The 24427-nt window shown below is 38.5% G+C and overlaps 1 protein-coding gene and 1 long non-coding RNA gene across 2 annotated transcripts; one reads left to right on the top strand and one right to left on the bottom strand.

The window, feature by feature from the left end:
• Positions 1-14791: 14791 nt before the first annotated feature.
• On the top strand, positions 14792-16856 carry LOC106429846 (probable pectinesterase/pectinesterase inhibitor 61). The gene is made up of 2 exons (XM_013870616.3): positions 14792-15961; positions 16035-16856. Exons 1-2 carry the CDS (start codon positions 14797-14799, stop codon positions 16553-16555), a joined length of 1686 nt encoding a protein of 561 aa, XP_013726070.2. The 5' UTR covers positions 14792-14796; the 3' UTR covers positions 16556-16856.
• A 3103-nt stretch (positions 16857-19959) lies between these two features.
• On the bottom strand, positions 19960-21069 carry LOC125582547. The gene is made up of 2 exons (XR_007320004.1): positions 20115-21069; positions 19960-20027 (listed from the first exon to the last, which is right to left on the bottom strand). It is a non-coding gene; the product is annotated as an uncharacterized LOC125582547 (long non-coding RNA).
• Between the last annotated feature and the right edge of the window lie 3358 nt (positions 21070-24427).

Genomic DNA, 24427 nt, shown 5'->3' on the forward strand with positions numbered 1-24427 from the left:
ACCAAATCCGTCGGATTCCCTACAGATAACAATTTAAGGTTTTGAGTCCTGTCAGATATACTAGTGGATCATATATCTTTAGAAGCGAAAAAATTAGAACCGAACCGAGAACCGTACTCGAATTTCTATAATATTGTTTACATTCTTATAAATATTAACTATAGTTAATTTTAAAATAGCCAAACAGTTTAAAAATATTATTTATAACTCGAAATACCCACAAAATGGATTACAAGAATACTTTTTCTCCAAAATAAATAAAATTATCTGAATTATCCAAAAAAAATATTTGAAAACCCGAAAAATCTGATATTTAATCTAAAAACTTAAATTTTTAATATTTTAACCCAAATTAAGTGGAACCGAATGGGATCCGAAATTATGGATATAAGCCGTTCCTAACTTTGTTACCCAAACCGAATCAAAACTGAAAAACCAAATCGAAACCGAACCGAATTTTCTAAATATCAGAACGGATCCTAAACTTCTAAAACCTAAAAACCGAAAAAAAGCCGAACCGGAACTGAATGCCCAAGGCTAGTTTTTTTTTTTTTCCAGCAGCAAACGGGTCAATTACTCACGCTTGAGGTGGTCTGGGAAGCCAGACCGGAATAGAACAACCAATAAAACATAAGGGTCTATAAAAAGAACGTGCATTCCTAGCTAACGAATCTGTAGGTACTAACCGATAATATATATTATAGTCTCATCCCTTAACCGGAGAATGGAACCGAAGTTCTCAAAAATGACCGAACCACGGCCAAAAAGTAGTTCTTAGCCATTTCTTCAGTTTTGCATATATAATCTACGTAAAAATATTAATGGATGTAGTGTAGGGTTTTTTCTTATCTTTTATTATTGCGTAGTGTGGATGTTTTGGTACGTAGAACTCTATTTCATTGACTATTCCATTTTAATTCTATGGTGACTTGAGTTGGTGGGCGATGTAGATTTGTCCTATCAAACCTTCACTTTTCGTAAAAAACAAGCTTCGCTTTTCGACCTTGTATGAGCGCGTGACCTTTGTACTCTACCAATACTCATTATATCTTATACTCATACACTTGTGTGTATGTTACAAAAAGAAACTCGTGTGTATTTGTGATAACCTGTCCCGTGGACTTCAGCCGTTCCGTGGACTCAAGCTGGCCCTACAGAATACCGACTCTAATCCCTCACATGTGGACCCTAAGTTTTCTTCGGATAGTTATTAGTGTGTTTGGCGTTCATCGAACTCAATATTTCACTTTTTAACAATCTTTCCCACAGGACAAGTTGTCACCATTTGATCTGCACGGAACGGGTTGTTACAGTATTATCAGTGAATGTGATAGATTATTAAGTTTTGGCTCGATAAAATATTGCTAACGCATCAGTCAACTCTGGTTTACTTGACAACAGGGAAGATTTTGGAGACCATACACAAATTTTTTTAAAAAAAACTAACAAAACTTTTCCATAACAATTTAGGAGTTAGGGGTTTATATCATTAACTCTTAAATATTTAGAGATTTGAAGTCATTGTTTCACTTATAACAGGATTTCGTTACAACTTGTTTTTAGGTTTCTAAGATAGGCATGTTGTACATTGATTAAAAATCATAATGTGAAACTACTTGTCCTCTTTGGATAAGATATATAGGCCACCAGGCCCACTCATCGGCTTTGTCTTTCTATTATGTTTTTCACCTGTTTGCCATTGAAGTTTGTTTTTCCTAAGGGTCACTACTATGTAACATTCTTATTTTCATTCTGAATAATATTAAGAATGTTTGGCTTTAATCCCATTTCAAGAACATATGATTTGATCATATGTGTCTAGCTAAATATACTTTGTGATAGGCCAGTTAATTTAAGCGTATTTGTTAGTGTTGTTGTGCTTATAGTTCAAAATACGCAGGAAAAAAAGTACTTTACACCATAAATGATATCAGTAAAAACTAGCTCCGAACCATTGAAAAGATTAAGGCCTAAACCTCAAACTCCTTTTTAACAAAAAATAATATATATATATATATATATGTGTGTGTGTGTATGTAAATATATTTATATGAATATAAATAGATGACCAAGGCATATTATGTGAATTAGATCACATAATTAGTACTTTTATGTTTTTAAATATTTTTTCTTAAAATAATTATACCTATTAAAAATAATATTTTTATTTTCATTAATTACTGTTTGTTATTTTAATTAAGCATAATACATTTGTTTCTTAAATAAATATTTTATCATTCATATTTTTATATTATGTTATATTTTAAGATGGTGCATTAATACAAATTTGGAAAATTTAAAATTTAAAATATTTTAAAGTAATATTTTAAAAGAGAGAGAAGAAGATTCTAACATGTTAGAACTCTCTTATTATAAATAAAACTAGAGTTTGATATTCGTGTCCACATAGGTTATTTGAATATTTTTAAGTTTTTACACATCATAACTAAACTCTCACCTGAATCAAAAATGACCATATTCGAACTCCGCCCATAAATTTATAATATCCAACATATCCTAATTTTAAAACTCATAAATCCTTATACATGAAAGAATTGATTCGTAACGGATACCTAAATACATGCATAACTAATTATGTAAATAAATAAAAAACTTTTGTTAATCAGTTTGAGTTCTCGTCAGAGATAGAATAATTGCATTCAAACTTATGGAATTGTTATGTTAACAGGTAAAATAAATGATATCGAATTATTATGATAAAGATAATTAATGAAGTATTTATGAAACGTGAAAAATGTAAAAGATGTAATAAATCACTTAAATATTTTATTTTCTAATTAATGTTGTATATTTAGAAAAGACAATAAATAAAGTGGTTAAAATTAGTCTAAAAATGAAAAAAATATAAAAAATCCCTTAAAACTAAGTAATGTTTTGTATTTTAGTTTTAATAGAATATATATTAATGGTACCTAATCTAATATTATATATAAATGAATTTTTTTCTTAAATAATACACTCTTATGTTTTATTTTCAAATTTATTACCACTAATTTATATTTCCAATATTTTAATATCAAAATGAGTCATATCAATCCGTTTATGTTCGACGGATTTTGACACTTTGTAATCTATGTGACACAGTTTAATATTATATTATTATATTTAATTGAGACTAAATACGCTATAGTCAAAAGTACAAAAAAAACGATAAACCTAATAATGCAAACAGCTAAATTATGTCTAAAAGTAATATTAGACTGTTTGCCTAATCTTTGTTGTCAAGTTCTGTAATTTTGTTAAGCAAAACATGATAAAGAAAACAGACTATATGATATATTGTGTTTTCGGCACATTATACGTATGTCTTACTAATAGTTTCAAGATTTTATCAAGTTTTTTTAGTCCCTTTTGAATCATAACAGATCTAGAGTTGTATTGGATGGGAAATGGACTAGCTAGAGGAAAAGAAGAGAAAAAATATGGTTTGGAGTCTTTCGCGCAAAACAGCCAACTGGAGCAGCCTGAGTGCCTGTTCCAGCGACAGAGATAAAAAAAAAAAAGTTTCCAAATATTTTGAGATTTTCCCTAGATTTCTTATTTCCTTCTTCTAGCCGCCTGTAGCTCCTATATATATAGTTTTCTATTTATTATTTTAGACCTACCTCAGTTTTACGCAAGAAAGACCTGAGAAAGCTTTTAATTTGCGATTGCTACTGTAAGAGAGACAGCTCCATCTATCTCCTAGAGAAGATTATCCTGAACCCTCTGATTTCTAATATTTAGTATATGCAGTATTATTCAAAAATCATGTTTCTCTGTTCTTGTGTTATGTCTGAGTAGTCACCAAGTTAGTTTAGGCTTCTAGGATTTTGGATTCGTGAGCTGAAGCATAGATAAGTCATCATAAGATTGTCTACATTCATATCTGTTTTTATTGCTTGCATTGAACCGATCACTTAGTGCATGAATTAGAGTTAATCGATTTAGCTAACCGTTGATTGCTAACCTGCTATGATTTGAATGAGCTTGCATCCCTAATCAGCGAGAGCAGATATTAGGGTGTATTGTGAACATATCGGATTTGATCTCTAAAGCTTGCTGGCGCGTCTTGATCCAAACGAGAGTTTAGGCATCAAGACCGACCTGCAAAGGAATTGATATCAGGAAAGTGGGTTGATTTAACTTGAGTGATCCGAGTTTAAACTTGTTATAAACTGAACTTGAATAATTGCTTGGTTCGCGAACTCCTTGCCTGAAAAGAAACCCTAGACTAGCGCCTTTAATCAATTCGAAAACAACCTAATCTTGTTACTTGTTCCTTACGTTATTTACATCTTCTTAAAACCCCTACTTCGTTTTAGCTTAATTCTGATCCCATAAAGATAAAGTGTAAACTGGTCCTCTGGAATTGAATCTAAAAATATTACAACTACACTGTTAACTTGACAGTAGATTAAGATCTAATTTTAGTCTATCAAATTTTGGCGCCGTTGCGACGGGGACCAGCTTTTACCTTTATTTTTTGGTTATTTATTTAGTCTAAAACGTCTAACTTGTTTAAATCCTTTTTGCAGTTAAAGACCCAGGTGCATGACCAGTAGACATACTCGGAGCAATACACAAGGGGATTTAATTTCGCTTACAAACCAAGAACTCGCAAGCTTAGAAAGAACCAACCGTCAACAAAAATCAATCACTACAACAATGGCCGACTTTGGCACTCCTGAACAAATGGCCGCGTCTATGCAACAGATGCAAGAGTTACAGCAAACAATCGCAGCGCAGCAACTGGCTGCACAGCGGGAACCACCTGTCCCTATTGGTGAGAGAAACCTACCGCGTAACATCCCTGCTACGCGATCTGCTATCGCTCCACCACCATGTCAAAGGGCAGATTTCGAGATAAAACCCGACATGATCAATCTTGTCCATAGAAAGATGTTTCATGGACTGTCAGCTAAGATACCGAGATAAACACTCGGATGGATAACATGTTCACGGAATTGAATTCCAAATACGATGTTGTAGCGAGCCATATAAGGCAGATGGACGTTCAGATTGCTCAAACTGCTTAAACAATAAAAAGGCAACAAGGAACACTCCCAGGGAAAACAGACAAGAATCCCAAGGACTGTAACGCAGTCGAGCTGAGAAGTGGAAGACATCTATCAGATCCTATCCCCAAGAAGCTCACTGCTCAAGAGAAGGGAAAACAGAAAGAAGGAGAACCACATTCGTTTGAGGATGTCCACGATGACGATCATGAACCGGAACAGCCAACAACCGCAGAATCAGTAGCCCCCACGTCGGAAGATCAACCTGTTCCAACACGCGTCTACATTCCAAAATTTCCCTATCCAGTCCCGGTTAAGAAATCACGCAAGGATTGCGAAGAGATGAAGTGCAAAAAGATGCTTGAAGAGTTGAACGTTAAGTTCTCTCTCATGGATGATATTCAGATGATTCCTTCAATGCGCAGTCTTGTGAAAGGGCTGATCTCCGGGAAGACTTCTGCAGACAGAGACATCATGACGGTCTCGAAAGAATGCAGCGCAGTCCTTCAAAACAGAAAAGTCAAGAAATTAGAAGATCCTGGAAAATTTGTCCTATCTGTTCAGATTGGAAAGACAATCTTCGCTTGTTCCTTATGCGATTTGGGTTCCAGTGTGAATCTCATGCCCTACTCAGTTGCAAAACGCATGGGACTAACCAACTTCAAGCCAACCAGGATTTCTTTGGTGTTCGCAGACAGATCAGTTAAGTTGCCAGTAGGTGTTCTTGAAGATCTACAAGTTCAAATTGGTGACACCACTGTTCCTGCAGACTTTGTGGTTCTAGAGCTCGAAGATGAACCAAAAGATCCTCTCATCTTGGGCCGTCCTTTCCTGTACACAGCTGGTGCAATAATTGACGTCCGCAACGGGACGATTGATCTCCAACTGGGAGATATTGTGATGAAGTTCGAGATGGATGAGCTTCTCAAACGACCTATGCTAGATGGTCAGAACTTCACGATTAGCGACGAGAATGATGCCCTGACCCCTCAACAAGGGATGATCGAAGAAATCCTCGCAGATGATCCTTTGGAAGTAGCTTTGATACGAGTAGAGTCTAAGCAGAACACGTGCAACGTTGATGCCGACGGATACGAAAAGATGCTAGACTCGTGTGAAATCATCGAGAAGCCGGTCGCTTTTCTAAGTCTGGGGGAAACGAGCAATCAGATTTCACCAGGAGGAGCAGCTGCTCCTAAAAAGCCGACCAAACCAACCAGTCAGCTCGATGATTCATGGAGCGAACTAAAGGCTCTAAAGATCGAATTAAAGTCCCTTCCAGCGGGACTCAGAATACACCTAGAAGATGAATCGATGACTTCTGTAGAACATCAGAGGCGGTTAAACCCAAATCTAAAAGATGTTGTTAAGAAAGAGATAATGAAACTTCTAGAAGTTGGTGTAATTTATGCTATTTCTGATAGTAATATGGGGGGATCATTGTGGTTGCTAATGAAAAGAATGAATTGATACCCACTAGGACAGTAACTGGTCACCATATGTGTATTGATTTTCGAAAATTAAATACGGCTACACGAAAGGATCACTTCCCGCTCCCATTTATTGATCAAATGCTTGAGAGATTGGCTAACCACCCATATTACTGCTTCTTAGATGGTTATTCAGGTTTCTTTCAGATTCCCATTCACCCAGACGATCAGGAGAAGACGACCTTCACATGTCCTTACGGCACCTTTGCCTACAGGAGAATGCCGTTTGGTTTGTGCAACGCTCCCGCGACATTCCAGCATTGCATGATGTCTAATTTTACTGACCTAATTGAGGATATAATGGAAGTCTTCATGGACGATTTTAGCGTCTATGGGAACTTCTTTTCTGTGTGTTTGTCAAACTTGTGCAGGGTCCTTCAGCGCTGCGAGGAAAAGCATCTCGTTTTGAATTGGGAGAAGTGTCACTTCATGGTGCGAGATGGGATCGTTCTCGGTCACAAAATATCCGAAAAAGGGATCGAAGTGGACAAGACAAAGATAGAAGTGATGATGAGCTTACACCTCCAAACTCTGTCAAAGGAATCAGGAGTTTCCTAGGACATGCTGGCTTTTATAGAAGATTCATCAAGAACTTTCCCAAAATCGCAAGACCACTCACTCGCCTACTCTGCAAGGAGACAAGATTTGAGTTCGACAGCGATTGTTTGTCAGCCTTCCACACGATCAAAGGAGCTCTAGTCACCGCACCCATCGTGCAACCACCAGACTGGGAGCTCCCATTCGAGATCATGACAGACGCAAGCGACTTCGCAGTTGGAGCTGTGCTAGGACAACGAAAAGACAAGAAGCTTCACGTGATCTATTATGCGAGCAAGACATTAGATGAAGCTCAGTGTCGCTATGCAATTACAGAAAAAGAACTTCTAGCAATTGTCTATGCCTTTGAAAAGTTCAGATCCTACTTAGTGGGATCTAAGGTGATAGTGCACACAGATCATGCAGCATTGAGGTATTTGCTGACGAATAAGGATACGAAACCAAGGCTACTCCGATGGATCTTATTACTCCAGGAATTTGACCTAGAAATCAAAGATAAAAAGGGCATTGAGAATGGCGTTGCAGAACACCTCTCCAGAATGAAAATATATGAAAATACAGCACTTGATGACAGCCTTCCAGTCGAGCATGTCTACTAGATCAGTCTGGGAAGCGTCACAGAACAACCGCTCTGTCCAGTTTGCTCCAGCGTTCTGGAACACCTTGTCTGTGCGATCAAAAAGCAACATCCCAATCTTCCATGGTTTGCTGATATCGCCAACTATCTGGCTGCTGAGAAAGAACCTGTCAAATTTACAGGCAATGATAAATGGAAATTTCTGAGAGGAGCAAGACATTACTATTGGGATGAACCATATATGTACCATAGCTGAAAGGACGGAGTATTCCGACGATGTGTAACTGAATCTGAGATTTCAGGAATCCTCTATCACTGTCATGGTTCCTCTTATGCAGGGCACTTTGCGACCTTTAAAACCGTGTCTAAGATCCTTCAAGCCGGTTTTTGGTGGCCAACAATGTTTCAAGACGCCCATTCCTACATCTCTAGATGCGACTCATGCCAGCGACAAGGGAATATCAGTAAACGGAATGAGATGCCTCAGAACTTCATCTTGGAGGTTGAAGTATTCGATTGTTGGGGAATCGACTTCATGGGACCATTTCCACCATCCTTCAAGAATGAGTACATCTTGGTAGCAGTTGACTACGTTTCTAAGTGGGTGGAAGCGATTTCCAGTCCCACAAATGACGCAAGGGTGGTCACTAAGATGTTCAAAACCATAATCTTCCCAAGATTTGGGGTACCACGCGTGGTCATCGGCGATGGGGGTAGACATTTCATCAACAAGATCTTTGCAGGTCTATTGAAGAAAAACGGCGTGCAACACAAGGTAGCCACGCCATATCACCCTCAAACTAGTGGGCAAGTAGAAGTTTCAAACAGAGAGATCAAGAGCATCCTGCAGAAAACAGTTAACACAAGTCGCAAGGATTGGTCGCTCAAGCTAGACAACGCTCTCTGGGCTTACAGAACAGCTTACAAAACACCAATCGGGACCACTCCTTATAATCTGGTGTACGGTCATCTACCGGTTGAGTTGGAGTATAAGGTGGCTTGGGCTGTGAAACTACTCAACTTTGACATCAAACCAGCAGCAGAGAGACGATCCATGCAGATTCACGAACTGGAGGAAATTAGGCATCTCGCCTATGAAAGCTCTAAAATCTACAAGGAGCGAACTAAGGCTTACCATGACAAGAGGATCTTTAACCGCAACTTTCAACGTAAGGATCAGGTGCTCTTGTTCAACTCAAGGCTACGATTGTTCCCTGATAAGCTGCGATCTAGGTGGTCTGGATCATTCACCATTAAAGAGGTCCGCCCCCACAGAGCTGTTGTGTTGCTGAACACGAAAGGGGAAAAATTTGTTGTCAATGGCCAACGCATAAATCCATACCTTGCCGAGACAAAAATCGCAGAGGGTGAAGAAATTCCTCTAAGCGATCATCCCTTAGCCTAATAGGCCAACCAAGTTAAGCTAGTGATTTAAACCAAGCGCTTGGTGGGAGGCAACCCATTGGTGAGTGTAAATATTTCTTCTAGATTTCGTTTTTGTGTTTCTTTTTACTTTTTGCAGGATAAAAGTCAAATACCCGAGTTACTAAAAACAGTCTCCGATTTTTCGGAGCAGCCGCTCCGTGAAGGTAAGTCTCTCGAGACCAAAAAAAAAGAGTTTTAATTAGATTTGAAATAATTTTGTAAACTAGAGGGAAACCCTAGGAAATAGGAAGTGGGGGACGAAGTGGGCCTATAAAAAGGGAACTTTTCCCATCTCTTTCCCACTTCCACAAAACTCCCTTCCTCCTTCCCCCACCACCACTCTCCTTTAAAAACCTTAAACTCTTTCAACTTCTTCAACTTCTCTTGAGTATTTCGGTTTCTATTTGCTTGGATTTCGAACTATTTGGCTAATTTGCAGGACTCTACCATCACCAATCGAACGGTAAGAGGCGAAATCACACTGTGATTCTCGGCCTAAAAATCTCTTAATCTTCTCTTCTTTGCGCTTGATTAGATCGATTCTAGGGTTTATCACAATCAAAATCGACCTCTCCTTCTGCTGCTAGGATGGTTAATAGAAGTTGAGATGAGAATGGTTAAATCGATTAGGTTAGATGGAAATTCATCACCTTTGGGCCAATGTTCTTAAATTACACATGCATCGATTTATAGATACGATTTTAGGATCTATTGAATCGATATTTGATTGGCGAGTTAAATAATAGTATCTATTCTTCTAAAGTGATTGTCCCTGGTTTGCCATTGTCAATCGCTTGTTATATCTACATTGGGTTATGGAATAGTTTGGAAAGAGCAACTAAAATCGTAAAAGCTTACAACTTTTTCCATTCAAACCCAATCGAACAGTACTAAGAACTTCTCCTTTGGTTTTGTTTTGTAGATGGCTCCTAAGCGAACCAAGGCAGCATCCAGGATCAAGCCACCATACGCTCGGGGTGAACCGGAGGATTACACTGTTCCCCCAACCTACCCATGGCCACGAGAAGACGGAACCGAGATCTCTATCACAGATCCGAACATCCCAAAGTCCTTGGAGACAAGATGGGATAAGGAAGCCTCACGCCACTACAACACTCTGCTCAACACCAACATCCTCCCCACCCGTTTCGTCGATGCCGGGGATTTGAGCGACCTAGGCCTCCATGAGGATTTACATGCGGTTCTCCATGTGCTGGGAATAGCTGATCTCTGTCACAGAACTCACATGTTGTACCCTGATCTGGTGAGGCAAGTCCTAGCCACCGCGAAGTTCACTTTCAAAAGGCCCGGTTTCCCGATCCTTGAGGAAGCCTACTTCACTTTCTTTGCGAGCGGTGTTAAGCACTCCATTACCTTGGAAGCGCTGACAGAGGTCTACGAGATGTCCGAGGAATACACTCAGATGTCCTTTCCAAGGAAGTTTGTTCCAGAGCAAGCATTCTAGAAATTCATCGCTTCAGGGGATTTCAAATCCCGATCAGCCAGTCAGTCTCACGTCCGTAACCCTGTTCTGCGTATTGCTGCTAAGGTCCTGAGCAATCTGCTCTTCACAAAGGACCAGACGTCAAAGGTGACACGTGGAGAGTTGCAGATGCTATGTGCCGGTGTTGAGGATGAGCTCAAATCCTCCGACATTGGGATTCCGACCGCGCCGATGACAATTAGTCATGGTTGTGTGCTTGCTCAGATGTTTGTGGACAAGAAAGCCAGAGTGGTCAAAGGTTCTTTGAAGAAAGACCGTTCTGGGAGTTTGCTTACTCCTCTCTTCCGCCACTTAGAGCTTGATCTCAGCGTCTATCAGTGTAACGAGACAGCGGCGTTCATTGATATCCCTTACCTGATCAACTGCCAGATTCTCCGCGACGAGAACACCTACAGCTTCCTCAGTCAGGACGGGAGAAACCTCTACTGCAAGCTGCCTCAACCGAACATCACCTCGCTAAGTGATGTGACCAACATCTGTTTCGTCCCTGATGCTCAGTATCTCTGTGCCGATCCAAAGTCATCTTACTGTGACGATACTATGGATGATGTTGAGTTTGTCCGCATAGATGGAGGCGACAATGCATATGACCTGGGTCCCCTTGATGACAACGCAGATGACGCCACCTACCGACGCTGGATGGTAGATTCTCAGCGTAAGAACAACAGCCTCATGAAGAAGATACTGAAGGCGATCACTGGAGGATGCATGGGAGCTCCGAGCACAGCTGAACCTTGTCAATATCAGCCTACACCACGCAGTCATCGTCCAGGGAAGGAGCCAGCAGGAACTGCAAGGGGTGACGAAGATACTCCATGGGCTACTCCACGCAAACGAAACAGGCGTTCCGCGGACCAGTCCGAGAGCGATGATACTGACTAGGCAGTCTCCTAGTTCTATCTCCATTGTTATATCCGTTTGAACTCTTTCTATTTCTGTTTCTGTTTCCTGCACTTGTTTATTATTTTGGCCTTTCCTCGAATTATTTTCTCACCAGGGATGGTGAGAAGTAAGTCTGGGGGAGGCGATTATCTGCTACTAATCGTTTACCTTTGATTTTATGTTTAAAGTCAGTCCGCTTTGATGTCTTTATCGAGTCACTTTTTTAAGATCGAGTCAGTCCAAATTTTGTGGGAATCAGAACCTTATTCTATGATGTGTATTAACCACCCTCGTGCTCTAATTCATCTTATTCAGTAACCTTAGCAGAAGCGACAGACGCACATGTGGATCCAGAACACCCTGACATTACATCATCTTGTTCTCCAAAAGCTTTCAGCTTGTCGAGGTTACTCTGGAAAGACTTAACTCCATCTAACTTGAACTTAATCTTGACTGCAATTCTTCTTGTTATGGGCGTTAGAATAGGGTTTACCGTGATCAACACTCAGGAATTCTTATTCTTTTTATCCATCTTGCTGATCCTGAGTGGCTAGCTCATCTTTAGCTAGTACCCACCTTAAAACCCTAAAGCTTTTGTTCCGCCCTCATGCATTTGTTATTCAATATCTTATGTGCAGATATGTACAAAAGAACCGGAGAGGAAAGGATCGACACAGTCTCTTACTCGATGATGCAACAGAAGTTTTTGCTGAAGAATAGGCGGAAGCACACGGAGCAGCCGCTTCGCCACCGATGATCTAACTAAGAAAAGAAGAGAGACAAGAATGAATGGGAGGTCAAGAACTCCAGTGGCATGTCGCTATCACAATTGTTACCTCCTGCTTTGTCACTATCACCTATGTATTATTCAAAAGAAAAAAAAAATTAAAAAAAATTAGCTTTATGTACTTCAGAATAAGGTGATGAAGAAGGAGAATATTATAAAAGAAAAGACAGACGCCACTGGTAAATTAGAAGGAGTATAAAGAAAAGAGATGAGAACCATGCAGATCAGAGCGACTGTTCTTAAAGAAAAATATGCAAAAACGAGTAGAGGCTGTGGACATCAATGGATCTATCCTCTCTTGCAATTTTGCGCGATATCTTGCATCCTCTACAAAATTTGGTAACCCCTAAACACTGATTAGCTCCACTTAAACACAAAAATGCATGTTTCATACCTAGACCGTTACTCTATCTAATGCCTATGATGAGAAGCTCACACTACTCTTAATTGAATATAAGGAGTTTTGTCTGGAAGGTTTTAACTTTGGTAGGTATGAGATACAGAGTATGGAGCCGTTTTGAACAGCAGTCAGTGGGGTTCTTGGTAAGGATGTGTCGTTTTAGCTAAACTGCTTATATGGTTCAGAGATTCGTAGTTATTGTATGGTTGCTGAGAATAAGCGAGTTTCCACACTTTCAAACCTTTCTCTCGGTTCTTGGTACTTGATTTTGTTTGAGGACAAACAAGGATCTAAGTCTGGGGGAGTTGATATATTGTGTTTTTGGCACATTATACGAATGTCTTACTAATAGTTTTCAAGATTTTATCGAGTCTTTTTAGTCCCTTTTGAGTCATAACAGGTCTAGAGTTGTATTGGGTAGGAAATGGACCAGCTAGAGAAAAAGAAGAGAAAAAAGTATGATTTGGAGTCTTTCGCGCAGAACAGCCAACCGAAGCAGCCTGAGTGCCTGTTCCAGCGACAGAGTTAAAAAAAAAAAAAAATTCCAAATATTTTGGGATTTGCCTTAGATTTCCTATTTCCTTCTTCTAGCCACATGTGGTTCATATATATATAGTTTCCTATTTATTATTTTAGACCTACCTCAGTTTTACGCAAGAAAGACCTGAGAAAGCTTTTAATTTGCGATTGCTACTGTAAGAGAGACAGCTCCATCTATCTCCTAGAGAAGATTATCCTGAACCCTCTGATTTCTAATATTTAGTATATGCAGTATTATTCAAAAATCATGTTTCTCTGTTCTTGTGTTATGTCTGAGTAGTCAACAAGTTAGTTTAGGCTTCTAGGATTTTGGATTCGTGAGTTGAAGCATAGATAAGTCATCATAAGATTGTCTACATTCATATTTGTTTTTATTGCTTGCATTGAACCGATCACTTAGTGCATGAATTAGGGTTAATCGATTTAGTTAACCGTTGATTGATAACATGATATGATTTGAATGAGCTTGCATCCCTAATCAGCGAGAGCAGATATTAGGGTGTATTGTGAACATATCGGATTTGATCTCTAAAGCTTGCTGGCGCGTCTTGATCCAAACGAGAGTTTAGGCATCAAGACCGACCTGCAAAGGAATTGATATCAGGAGAGTGGGTTGATTTAACTTGAGTGATCCGAGTTTAGACTTGTTATAAACTGAACTTGAATAATTGCTTGGTTCGCGAACTCCTTGCCTGAAAAGAAACCCTAGACTAGCGCCTTTAATCAATTCGAAAACAACCTAATCTTGTTACTTGTTCCTTACGTTATTTACATCTTCTTAAAACCCCTACTTCGTTTTAGCTTAATTCTGATCCCATAAAAATAAAGTGTGAACTGGTCCTCTGGAATTGAATCTAAAAATATTACAACTACACTGTTAACTTGACACTAGATTAAGATCTAATTTTAGTGTATCACTATACTATTTAATTTTTTATTTGACGTAAAACGTTCACTCTCTCGAGGAAGTATGTCTAAATAGCATTCCAAAATCACCAAATTGTTCATAGTAAATTGACTTTTACGATTCTGTTATAAAGTATTTTCTATGTATCAGAATATATGATAGCATGTATAAGGTTTTGCATATATATTAAGAAATCATTTAATTTTTTTTATTGACGTCATTTTTATTTATCTAAATACAGGTTAACCAAATGAAAAAATGCTATGTATAATATAACTAGATCAAAAAATAAAAATTAATTAATATTGCATTATAAACTGAAACCACAAATCAAGCAATTCTTAAAATATTACTTATAATAATATGAAACCAAGAGTATAATTTGTTGTAATGGTTTTTTTATGAAACATACAAAAAAGATAGAAAATTTGGCGATGCGGTCGTTAGGGATGCTGCCAGATAATTTATAAAGCATCACACTCAAATAACAGTCGTACAATGTACATATTTATTACTAATACAAATCACTAAACATACTTATACATAGAGCCATCGACAAAAGAAGTGTTGGTTAGTGGTCCTTTTGAATACTACATTTCAATTAACATCACTAAAATATTACAGCTATCAAGCATAACTAATATTTCTATTTACACAAATACATTTTTATATATAGTTCATATAATATAATATAACGCATGTCACCTTATGCGCTATTATAATATTCATAGAGCCTTCCTCATCATCTTTGTCCCCTTAACAAACCTTAACTTCGATCTAAACCAAAACCAAAAAAAAAAAACTAGCACAATGGGTTACGGTAGGCTCGGACAGTCAGGTTCGGCACACCCGAGCCAGAAAGACCTTGCCACGTCACTCCCGGAGATACAAAAGAAAACTAAGACGAAGCTCATTCTCTGCACTTTAGCAGTTCTGGTCGTTGCAGCGGTCTGCTTTGGTATCTTTGCCGGCATCCGATCCATAGGTTCGGATCGACATGAACCTAAACTAAACCGTAAACCGACCCAGGAAATCTCCCGAACCTGTAGCAAAGCACAATACACGAGCCTCTGCATCGACACGCTTCTTGATTTTCCGGGATCTTCAACCGCCGACGAGAACCAGCTCCTCCACATCTCTTTTAACGCGACGCTTCAGAGTTTCAGCAAAGCACTTTACTCATCGTCGAAGATCTCGTACACTCAGATGCCTCCACGTGTACGTTCTGCTTACGACTCTTGCCTCGAGCTGCTCGACGACTCAGTCGACGCGCTCTCACGTGCCCTCTCCTCCGTCGTCATCTCTTCCTCCGGTAACGATGAGTCTCACTCCGATGTGATGACGTGGCTCAGCTCAGCGATGACCAACCACGACACTTGTACGGACGGGTTCGAAGGTGTCGGCAACGGAGAAGTGAAGGATCAAGTGGTCGGAGCGGTGAAGGGTTTGGCGGAGATGGTGAGCAACTGCTTGGCGTTATTCTCCGGCAATGTCAAGGATTTAAACGGAGTTACGGTCGTGAACAGGAAGTTACTTGGCGCAGAAGAAACCGAGAAGTTTCCGAGTTGGTTGAAGAGAGGAGACAGAGAGCTTCTCGGTACTCCGGCGACGGCGATCCAAGCGGATATCACGGTGTCGAAAGACGGTAACGGCACGGTTAAGACAATCGCAGAGGCGATCAAGAAAGCGCCGGAGCAAAGTAGCCGACGATTCGTCATCTACGTCAAATCCGGAAGGTACGAAGAAGATAATCTCAAGGTTGGTCGGAAAAAAACAAACTTGATGTTCATCGGAGACGGCAAGGGTAAAACGGTCATAACCGGTGGAAAAAGCATCGCCGATGACCTCACTACTTTTCACACCGCCACTTTCGGTAATAAAAGAACAAACCTTTAGTCCATTTTTGGTATTGATTAGTGATTTATGTCATTATTTGATTGATGTAGCCGCGACGGGAGCTGGGTTTATAGTGAAAGACATAACGTTTGAGAACTACGCCGGACCATCTAAGCACCAGGCCGTGGCACTTCGTGTCGGCGGAGACCACGCGGTGGTTTACCGTTGCAGCATTATCGGTTACCAAGACACTCTCTATGTACATTCTAACCGACAGTTTTTCCGCGAATGCGACATTTATGGAACGGTTGACTTTATATTCGGGAACGCAGCTGTGATCTTACAGAGCTGTAACATCTATGCGCGTAAGCCAATGCCTCAGCAGAAAATCACCATCACGGCTCAGAACCGAAAAGACCCGAACCAGAACACGGGGATATCGATCCACGCTTGCAAGTTACTAGCCACGGCGGATCTTGAAGCCTCTAAAGGTAGTTTTCCGACGTATCTTGGCCGTCCGTGGAAATTATACGCTAGAGTTGTGTACATGATGTCGGATATGGACGATCACATTAACCCGAGAGGATGGTTGGAGTGGAACGGTCCGTTTGCGTTGGACACGTTGTACTAAGGTGAGTATATGAACCGAGGGGTGGGAGCAGGTATAGGTCAGCGAGTCAAGTGGCCGGGCTATCATGTTATTACTTCAACGGTTGAGGCAAGCAAGTTCACGGTGGCTCAGTTCATTTCCGGTTCGACGTGGTTGCCTTCGACCGGCGTGGCCTTCTTCTCAGGGTTGTCAGAGTAGGATGTCTCACTCTCAGCCTTGTATGTACCAAATTACATGAAAGATTTTATATACGAAACTCAAGTGTAATTATATGATGGGACATCTTCTTGAATGAAATAAAAGATCATGACTGAGAATATTATTGCAACTCTTTGGTCAAAGTAAATGAAACATAAATTTACAGATGACCTTGGATTAAGATAGAGTAACAGAAAGATGGGTCTTTGCATAAGAGTTACGTCATCATTCATCAATGTGGAAACTGTGCATCGCTGTTACTTTCTTTCTTTAATTTATGTACAAAAAGAAACATAAGATCGTGCATACAGAGATACATTTACCAGATGTTCTGGATGATGATGATGATGGATGATACATTACATGCTGGCTACAACGGACGGAATCTCTTGCTCCACCTCCTTTTCACCTTCACATCCCTCCTTGGTTGTCTGTAACTATTTAGCACAAGCAGTTCATATAATCCGGTTATCAAACCAAACCATGTACTTGTTATTCGGTTAGCTAAAACCGGAACTACTCTGTTAGATTACTGTGTTATGCAATGCAAAGTACCTACGTGGATTTAGCTTCAGAGAGATACAGAACCAATGCTCCTTTACCTGCACGGAGAATCTTAGCTCCTGAGCCTCTACGCCCTTTCTCCTTCAACTGCTTCCTCATCCACCACAACCGCTTCTATCATATCCTTGCCTGTACTCTCGTCCGGAATCTGAAGGAAAAGGAGTTTTGGGGGGGTAATGTAAAGGAGCTTGAAGTAATGACATGGGTTTGTAAGTAATGAGGATGAAATTTACCTCGTACATAGAATCCATGAGGATGCTTTCTAAAAGAGGTCTTAAGCCACGAGCACCTGTGTTCTTCGTTATTGCTTTCCTAGCTATTAGCCTCAGCGCTTTTTCCGTAAAATGCAGCTTTACCTGAAGAAAGAGTAGATATATAGATTTGTCTCAAGAGTCAAGATTTTGAGAAGAGAGAGGAGTAGTTACACTATTCATCTGGTACATCTTTTTGCATTGCTTTCCAAGCGCGTTCTTGGGCTCCGTCAGCACCTGCAATCAAATGATTGGAATGATTGAGTCATGCAAGAATCACATCAAATGTCAATCATATTTATATTACCTGAATAAGTTGGTTCTCGGTTAAAGCATACAAACTGACGAGAACAGGGAATCTTCCGAGGAATTCAGGTATTAAACCATAAGCAATCAGGTCACTGCTTTCCACCTGCCAACACCAGACATGGTATTAAACCATAAGCAATCAGGTCACTGCTTTCCACCTGTAACGATTCGTAATGCATCCTGTTGTAGTGATTGTAAACTGCCAACGAAAGCACCTACATGCATCCACAAGATGACACGAGTATGCTAAAATTAATTCCATGTCTAAATTAAATAGAACCATACATAATTCAAGTGTTCAACTGTGAGCAAAAGTACGGAAACTAATAGGTAGTGTTGCAAACTGGGGACAATGCATACCGAAATATCAAGCATCAGTGTTTTTCTGGAGAAAAGTAACTATATAAACGATTCAAGTAGAAACTAATCTCTGAATAGGCAGATGTGGTTAAGAAGTTGAGCACCATTCAAAGCCTTTAGCACCACAGAGCAGTGGCGGATCCAGAAACTTTTTAAATCGGGGGCACAGATTAATTTTTTAAAATATTATTTTAACATATACATAATGAAAGTTAACTACAAATATTTTCATCTGAATCTTTAGCTAAGATAGCGAGATCCTTCTATAGAGACTTGTACTACTTTGGTTGTTCTGTTCCGGTTTGGTTTTCCAGACCACCTAAAGCTTGAGTAATAGAACAGCCGTTTGAAGAAAAAAAAAACTAAAAATATTTTCGTTCTTAGTATTGCAAAAAATATATTGTGACTTTTAAAAGTATTTTAGATTTATCAACTAATTTTTTATTGCTACATTTGATTTTTTTTATAATTATATTAGTCATTCCAATAATGAAAACAATTATTTCAATGAGTATATAAGTATAACTAAATTTAATCTAGTTATATAAACTATATATATGAAATTTATATTTTGCGGCATGATGAAATAGGTTATTAAACATAAATAGAAAGAAAATACTGGTCTTTAAAGTAAAATAAGTCACTGAAAATCACAATAATATATGGCAAACGTCTCTTTGAATTCTTCGACCATATATGGGACCCAGCAGGAAGATAAAATAAAATAAAAGAGCAAATTAGATTAAGAGACAGTTACACAAGAAGACACATTGTGTGTTTGTTTCTCGGTGGAAGACACAATGTGAATTTGGCACACATTCCTTCCACTTTATCCCGCCAGCTGTCCTTTATTGTCCAGAACTACCCTTGGTTATTGTAAAGATAGTGTTAGCTTTTTAGAAGTCTTGTTTCTTTCTTTGTAACTATATTACAGTTCAGTTGTAATAAATGTAAAGGTATATTGGATACAGCTAATGGGTTTTATGTTGGATGGTGCAGTCGTGGATGGAAGATATGTGAACGTGTGGACGAGGCTTCATGGACAAATTTTCGTGGACGAGGTTTTTAATCTTACAAGAGTTTCGTAGACTAGATTTCATGGACGAAGTCTTGTGGATGGTTTTAGTGGATTATAAGTTCATCATTTTCATAAAAAGATGATCAAACTTTTCTTTCATATATAATAAATTTAAGTGGACACACTATCGTGGACAATATATTGTGGACACTGCAATTTGAAAGAATGTATTGTGACGGTGCAATTCGAAAGAATGAGTGATGGACGGTGTTAGTTATGGATGGTGCGTATGTGGAAGTGTATGTGCAATTTGAAAGAATGAGTTATGGATGGTGCTAGTTATGGATGGTGTGTATGTGGAAGTGTATGTTGGTTCATATAGATAATGACCATGATCTACTAAAACAACTAACCATTTAAAACAATAACATTGAAAAGAAAGACACACTGATTAGTTCCTTTAAAAGAGAAAAACAACAAATAATCATTTAGGACAACATGCTCAAAACAATTTAACACTGATGAAGTAGTTCTTGATACAACAAAACATATATTGATGAAGTTTTTCCTAGTCTAGGTGTGTGTGTGGATAAGAGAGGTGTGGACTGCGAAGTTGGAGATAGACGAGTTGTGGACAGGGGATGTGTGTACGTGGATGCCTTCGACAAAGGCGTGGACAGGAAGATTGTGGGAGACAGATCTGTGGAGTTGAGCAGCATATTGAATATTGTGAACTGTCCCAGACTTTTGTATAGTGCCAATTAGATACCAAACATGGAAGCTACCAACTTAACTTCAAATGTAACATTGGTTTCAATAGTTAATGGATACAACATAGGCCAATCAAGCACATGAAAGAACAGAGTAATAAAAGTAATACCTTGGAAGTGAACTCCATAGTTCATGTCTGAACAACATTAGCAACAGATGCAACAACAAGAGACTATCTTCCAAACCCTTATTTGCTTACAAACAGGGAGAAGTCACACTTAACTCAAAATATACCACCGTTTAGATAATAGTTACCTCACACACATAGTTAAGTCATATCCAAAAATTGATATACAAGAGAGATGCAGATATGAGATTGGTGGGTAAGAGAACGATGGGGAGGATATGGATGGATACGAGCTTGGTGGACATGAAATTCATGGACGACAGCTTTATGGATAGCCCATTTGTGGACAAGGAAATTGTTGGACATGAAAAGCATGGGCGACATGTGAATCAAATGTTGCAGGAGAGACATAGGCTTCTATGTATGCTTAAGAAGAAAATCAAATTTTTATCTATTTCTTATCTTCTTGTATATCAATTAGAAACAAGTATGAAAGAGGGAAAAAAATATGTATATGAAATTCTCATAGTTCAGTTAAAAGCAAACCTTGGATATATTCGGTAAAGATCTGGAATTTCCCAATCTGAGATTTCATAATAGATTTTCCTTAGCCTCAATCTGAGGTTTCCATGATTTCCAGATTTAAAACAGTAAGTAGTGAAAGATAAAGCGACAAACAGAAATTAGTGATTTAGAATTATAAAAAAATCTACAAATTTTGTGAAGAAGAAGAAGCTTTAGAAGGATACGAAAGATGAGAGATGAAGATGACGATAGATTGAGGCAAGATTGAGTTTAGGGAATTAAGAAATATGAAACCAAAAGGTGAAAGTTGAATGGAATTAATTATAGAGAATATTGAAAAGAATTTTGACAAATGTTACCGACACCTTCTCTCTAGTTGAAGGGCAATTCAGACAAATGAGCATAAGAAAGTGCTCTCTTGACCCAATGTGTCTTTATGTGTAATTGATAACTCATAATGTGTCTTGGAAGGTAAATGTTTCTTAGATTAAAGGAAAAAAAACGGATGGAATGGGGTTCGATATCGGAAGCTTGAAAGCTGATGGGGCTTTGAAGCCACAGACCTAGATTAATATATTATGTCCTACGTAACTGAATCATTATATATTTAGTCAGGGGCACGTGCCCCGTACCCCGTGCCTTACAAGGTGGATCCGCCCCTGCCACAGAGATGTTTAGCCACAAATGATCATCAGCCAATGAGATGTTTGGAAATTATAATTGAGCTAATCTTTGTCATGAACAAAACCAAATGGAAACATGCAAATGCACGAGCCAAAGCTAAAAATAATGCACAGTGTGCCGGATGCATAAAAAAAACTAAGCCTGTAAGGAATTAACAGAGGAACCAAACCTAAAACCTACAAAACCATCATCAGATTACTAAAAGCTTAAAGCTTAACGCATCACATAAATGTATAGTAATTAATAGAAAGAAATCATTAGCAAACCAGATGTTATAGAAACTGGGATTGAGCTAACTATTTTCTTGAACTATCTATTGAGTAAGTAGAGGAAGAGTCATATGAGATCAAGTACTAACAACACCATCAATTGAACCTTTTTTTTTATTTCTCCTGACCAAGTGTAAGCGGTGTGGAGAAGGTTGGAGAAAAAGTATCGAAAGTGAGAGTGTGTGAAAGAAGCGGTTTCTCTGGAGGTGGCCATGGTGGTTTCACAGGAAAATCAACGGGAGAGGGGATCACAGAAAGGTATATCTGTTACTCTGGAGGTGGCCATGCAATTTGATTAACATAAGTTCGATCCAAGAGCAAATGAAATTTTTTTGAGATGGGTATGTTGGAAAATGAAGAACAAAAACTGAAAATTTTGAAGAGGGTTTTCAATTGATGACGCAATGATTCATCAAATTCGGGAGAGAGATGATGAAGTTGTGAAGCTTACAGAAAGGATGAGCTCTGAGAAGAAACGCAAATTCGAAAGGGACTCAAAGAAGAATTTTACGAGAGCATCCAACGGTCCGTGGTTTTCTTCTTGTTAAGCAAAATTTCCAGCCGCATGGATATAACAAAGTAGATTTATAACACATGAACTAGTCTTATGCAACAAATAAATACCATGGATATAAACAAAAACTGGAATGTTGTCAAAAATGCGAAAAAGTAAAAGAAATTAAGATCAGAATTCATATAAGAGATGGTTTGATTTGATAATCATCCACTATTGAAAAAGCTGATTAACATATATTATATGGTATGTGGGAGCTTGTTATTTAGGAATCATTTGTGCTGCTACTGTTTTAGAAGAAGTCACAAACACATAATGGTGTATTAATCTCTTTATGAAAGGAATCAGGCTACCTCGATTCTAAGCCCAATGAAAGTCTTATGGTGGCATTCTGAGGATGATTTCATGGATCGTTTCTCAGCTATGCCAATGGATCACTAGAATTCAAAAGAATACTCTCTATGTTCCTAAATGACGTAAGTTTATGTTTTTACACATATTAAAAACATATTAAGTTTTACGAATAAATATTTTTTTTTGTTTACAGATTTTCAACAATTTTAAGGCAATAAATTTTTTAAAAGTATAATTATTTTTAACTTTGTAATATATTATTATCAACTAATAAAACTTACCAAGAAAAAAAAACACATTCATCCTTTTGAAACATTAAAAAAAAACATTTACTTTCTTTGTTCCTAAAAGAGGTGTGACTTCGGGTATTTGGATCGGTTATTGAAAAATTGTATCCAAATAGTACTTGGTAAAATTCCGGTTCGGATTCGGATCAGTTCCACCCGATTTCGGGTTGGTTCAGATATCTAATTTTAAACCCAGAATTTTAAATTTTGATTTATATTTTATATTTATTTTTTCAAAGGAAACTGAATCGAAATCGTATATATATTGTTATATGTAGTTATGTACAACGAAATTGAAGTAAGCTAGTGGTATTGCTCATGTCATTTCGCCTTTCCAACCTGGGTTCAACCCTCAGGAGTAGGCCCACTACAAAAAAACATCAACGATTATGAGGGAAAAAATCGTCGGAATATCGTTATTCCGACGAAACATGTCGTCGGAAATAATTCATCGGAATTTCTTTTTTCCTCGGAAATTCCGAGGATCACTGGTTTGTCTGCCTGTCCCTCGGTATAGCCCGAACGTTTTTTAAAAAACGCATCGATCGATCAAGTGAAAAATATAATTAATTTCCTCGGAATGTAAAAAATATTAATTTTTTAAAAAAAATAAAATTTCTGAAATTTAAATTCGAAAATATGAAATTAAAAGTAAAATTGAAATCATATTAATTAATATTCAAAGTTTCACAAATAAAAATAAAACATTCCGAGTTTGTGGAAAAAAAAAAAACTACGGGTCTGGCACGTCCGGGAACACCTCGTTCGGGTACATCCTCTGTATCATCTCCATCATTTGCTGGTTCAGCCTCCTCTGTGCCTCATAGCCCGCCTGTTGAGCCGTCATCTGGGTCTCCAACAAAGATATACGATCATCTTTGTCCTTCAACTGAGCCGTAAGTACTTCTGGATCAACAAAGGGCGGTGGTGCAGAAGAAGGGGGAACCGACCGGGTGCGACGACCCAAACCGACCAAACGTCCCTTCTTCTTTGGAACCGACTGAATAGAAAAAAACCAAATTTAGAAATTTAAACCAAGAAATAAATGAATTGAACTTTTAAAAACAAAGAACTTACGGATTCAACGATTTCGTTGATTCGAAACCGGGACAAGTTGGTCGAAGCCGTCGAAGCGTCATCCTCGGTTTGAAGCTGAGACACTTCGTCTACCACCTGAGTTTGGACCAGGTCGACCACGTCCCTCACAAGACCGTCATCAATCTGGCCGGTCTTCTTGTTGGTATACGCCCTCCTCATTAGGACGAGATCATCAACCGGCTCGCCATCATTTTCTTCCGCCTTGAAAAAAAACATAAATTAAAGAAACATTAGAAATTAGAAGAAATGCACAATAAATTTAAGTTCTGAAACTCAAATAATTGAAGAAAAAGCGGTTGAACTTACCATGCGATCTCCGAGAGTGGCAATAGATTGAGCACCCAAGTTATGCTTGTAGATGCCCTTCCCTTCGCTCCTGCGGTTGGTGGAGTTGGTGGAAGAAGTTTCTTTCGTCTCTTCCTTATCCCAATGCGCACACAACTCCTTCCAGACCGTGTCGTTCATCGACTTTGGGACCTTTTAATAAAAAAAAAAGAAAAAGTTTAATAAATTAAAAAATAGTTTAATAAATTAAAAAATGGTTTAATAAATTAAATCGAACCTTATTGATTTCCCACTTCTTCTTCCACTCGTGGATCTGCTTCCCATAGTTGTTCATTACTT

This window comes from Brassica napus, chromosome C2 (assembly GCF_020379485.1).
Source record: "Brassica napus cultivar Da-Ae chromosome C2, Da-Ae, whole genome shotgun sequence".
In the NCBI taxonomy this organism is placed as follows: Eukaryota; Viridiplantae; Streptophyta; class Magnoliopsida; order Brassicales; family Brassicaceae; genus Brassica; species Brassica napus.

Bases quoted from the DNA above. Each gene is read 5' to 3' on its own strand.
- LOC106429846 (XM_013870616.3), top strand. From the start codon at position 14,797: ATGCGCTATTATAATATTCATAGAGCCTTCCTCATCATCTTTGTCCCC. The intron at 15,962-16,034 runs GTAATAAAAGAA...TGATTGATGTAG, and splicing joins TTTTCACACCGCCACTTTCG to CCGCGACGGGAGCTGGGTTT.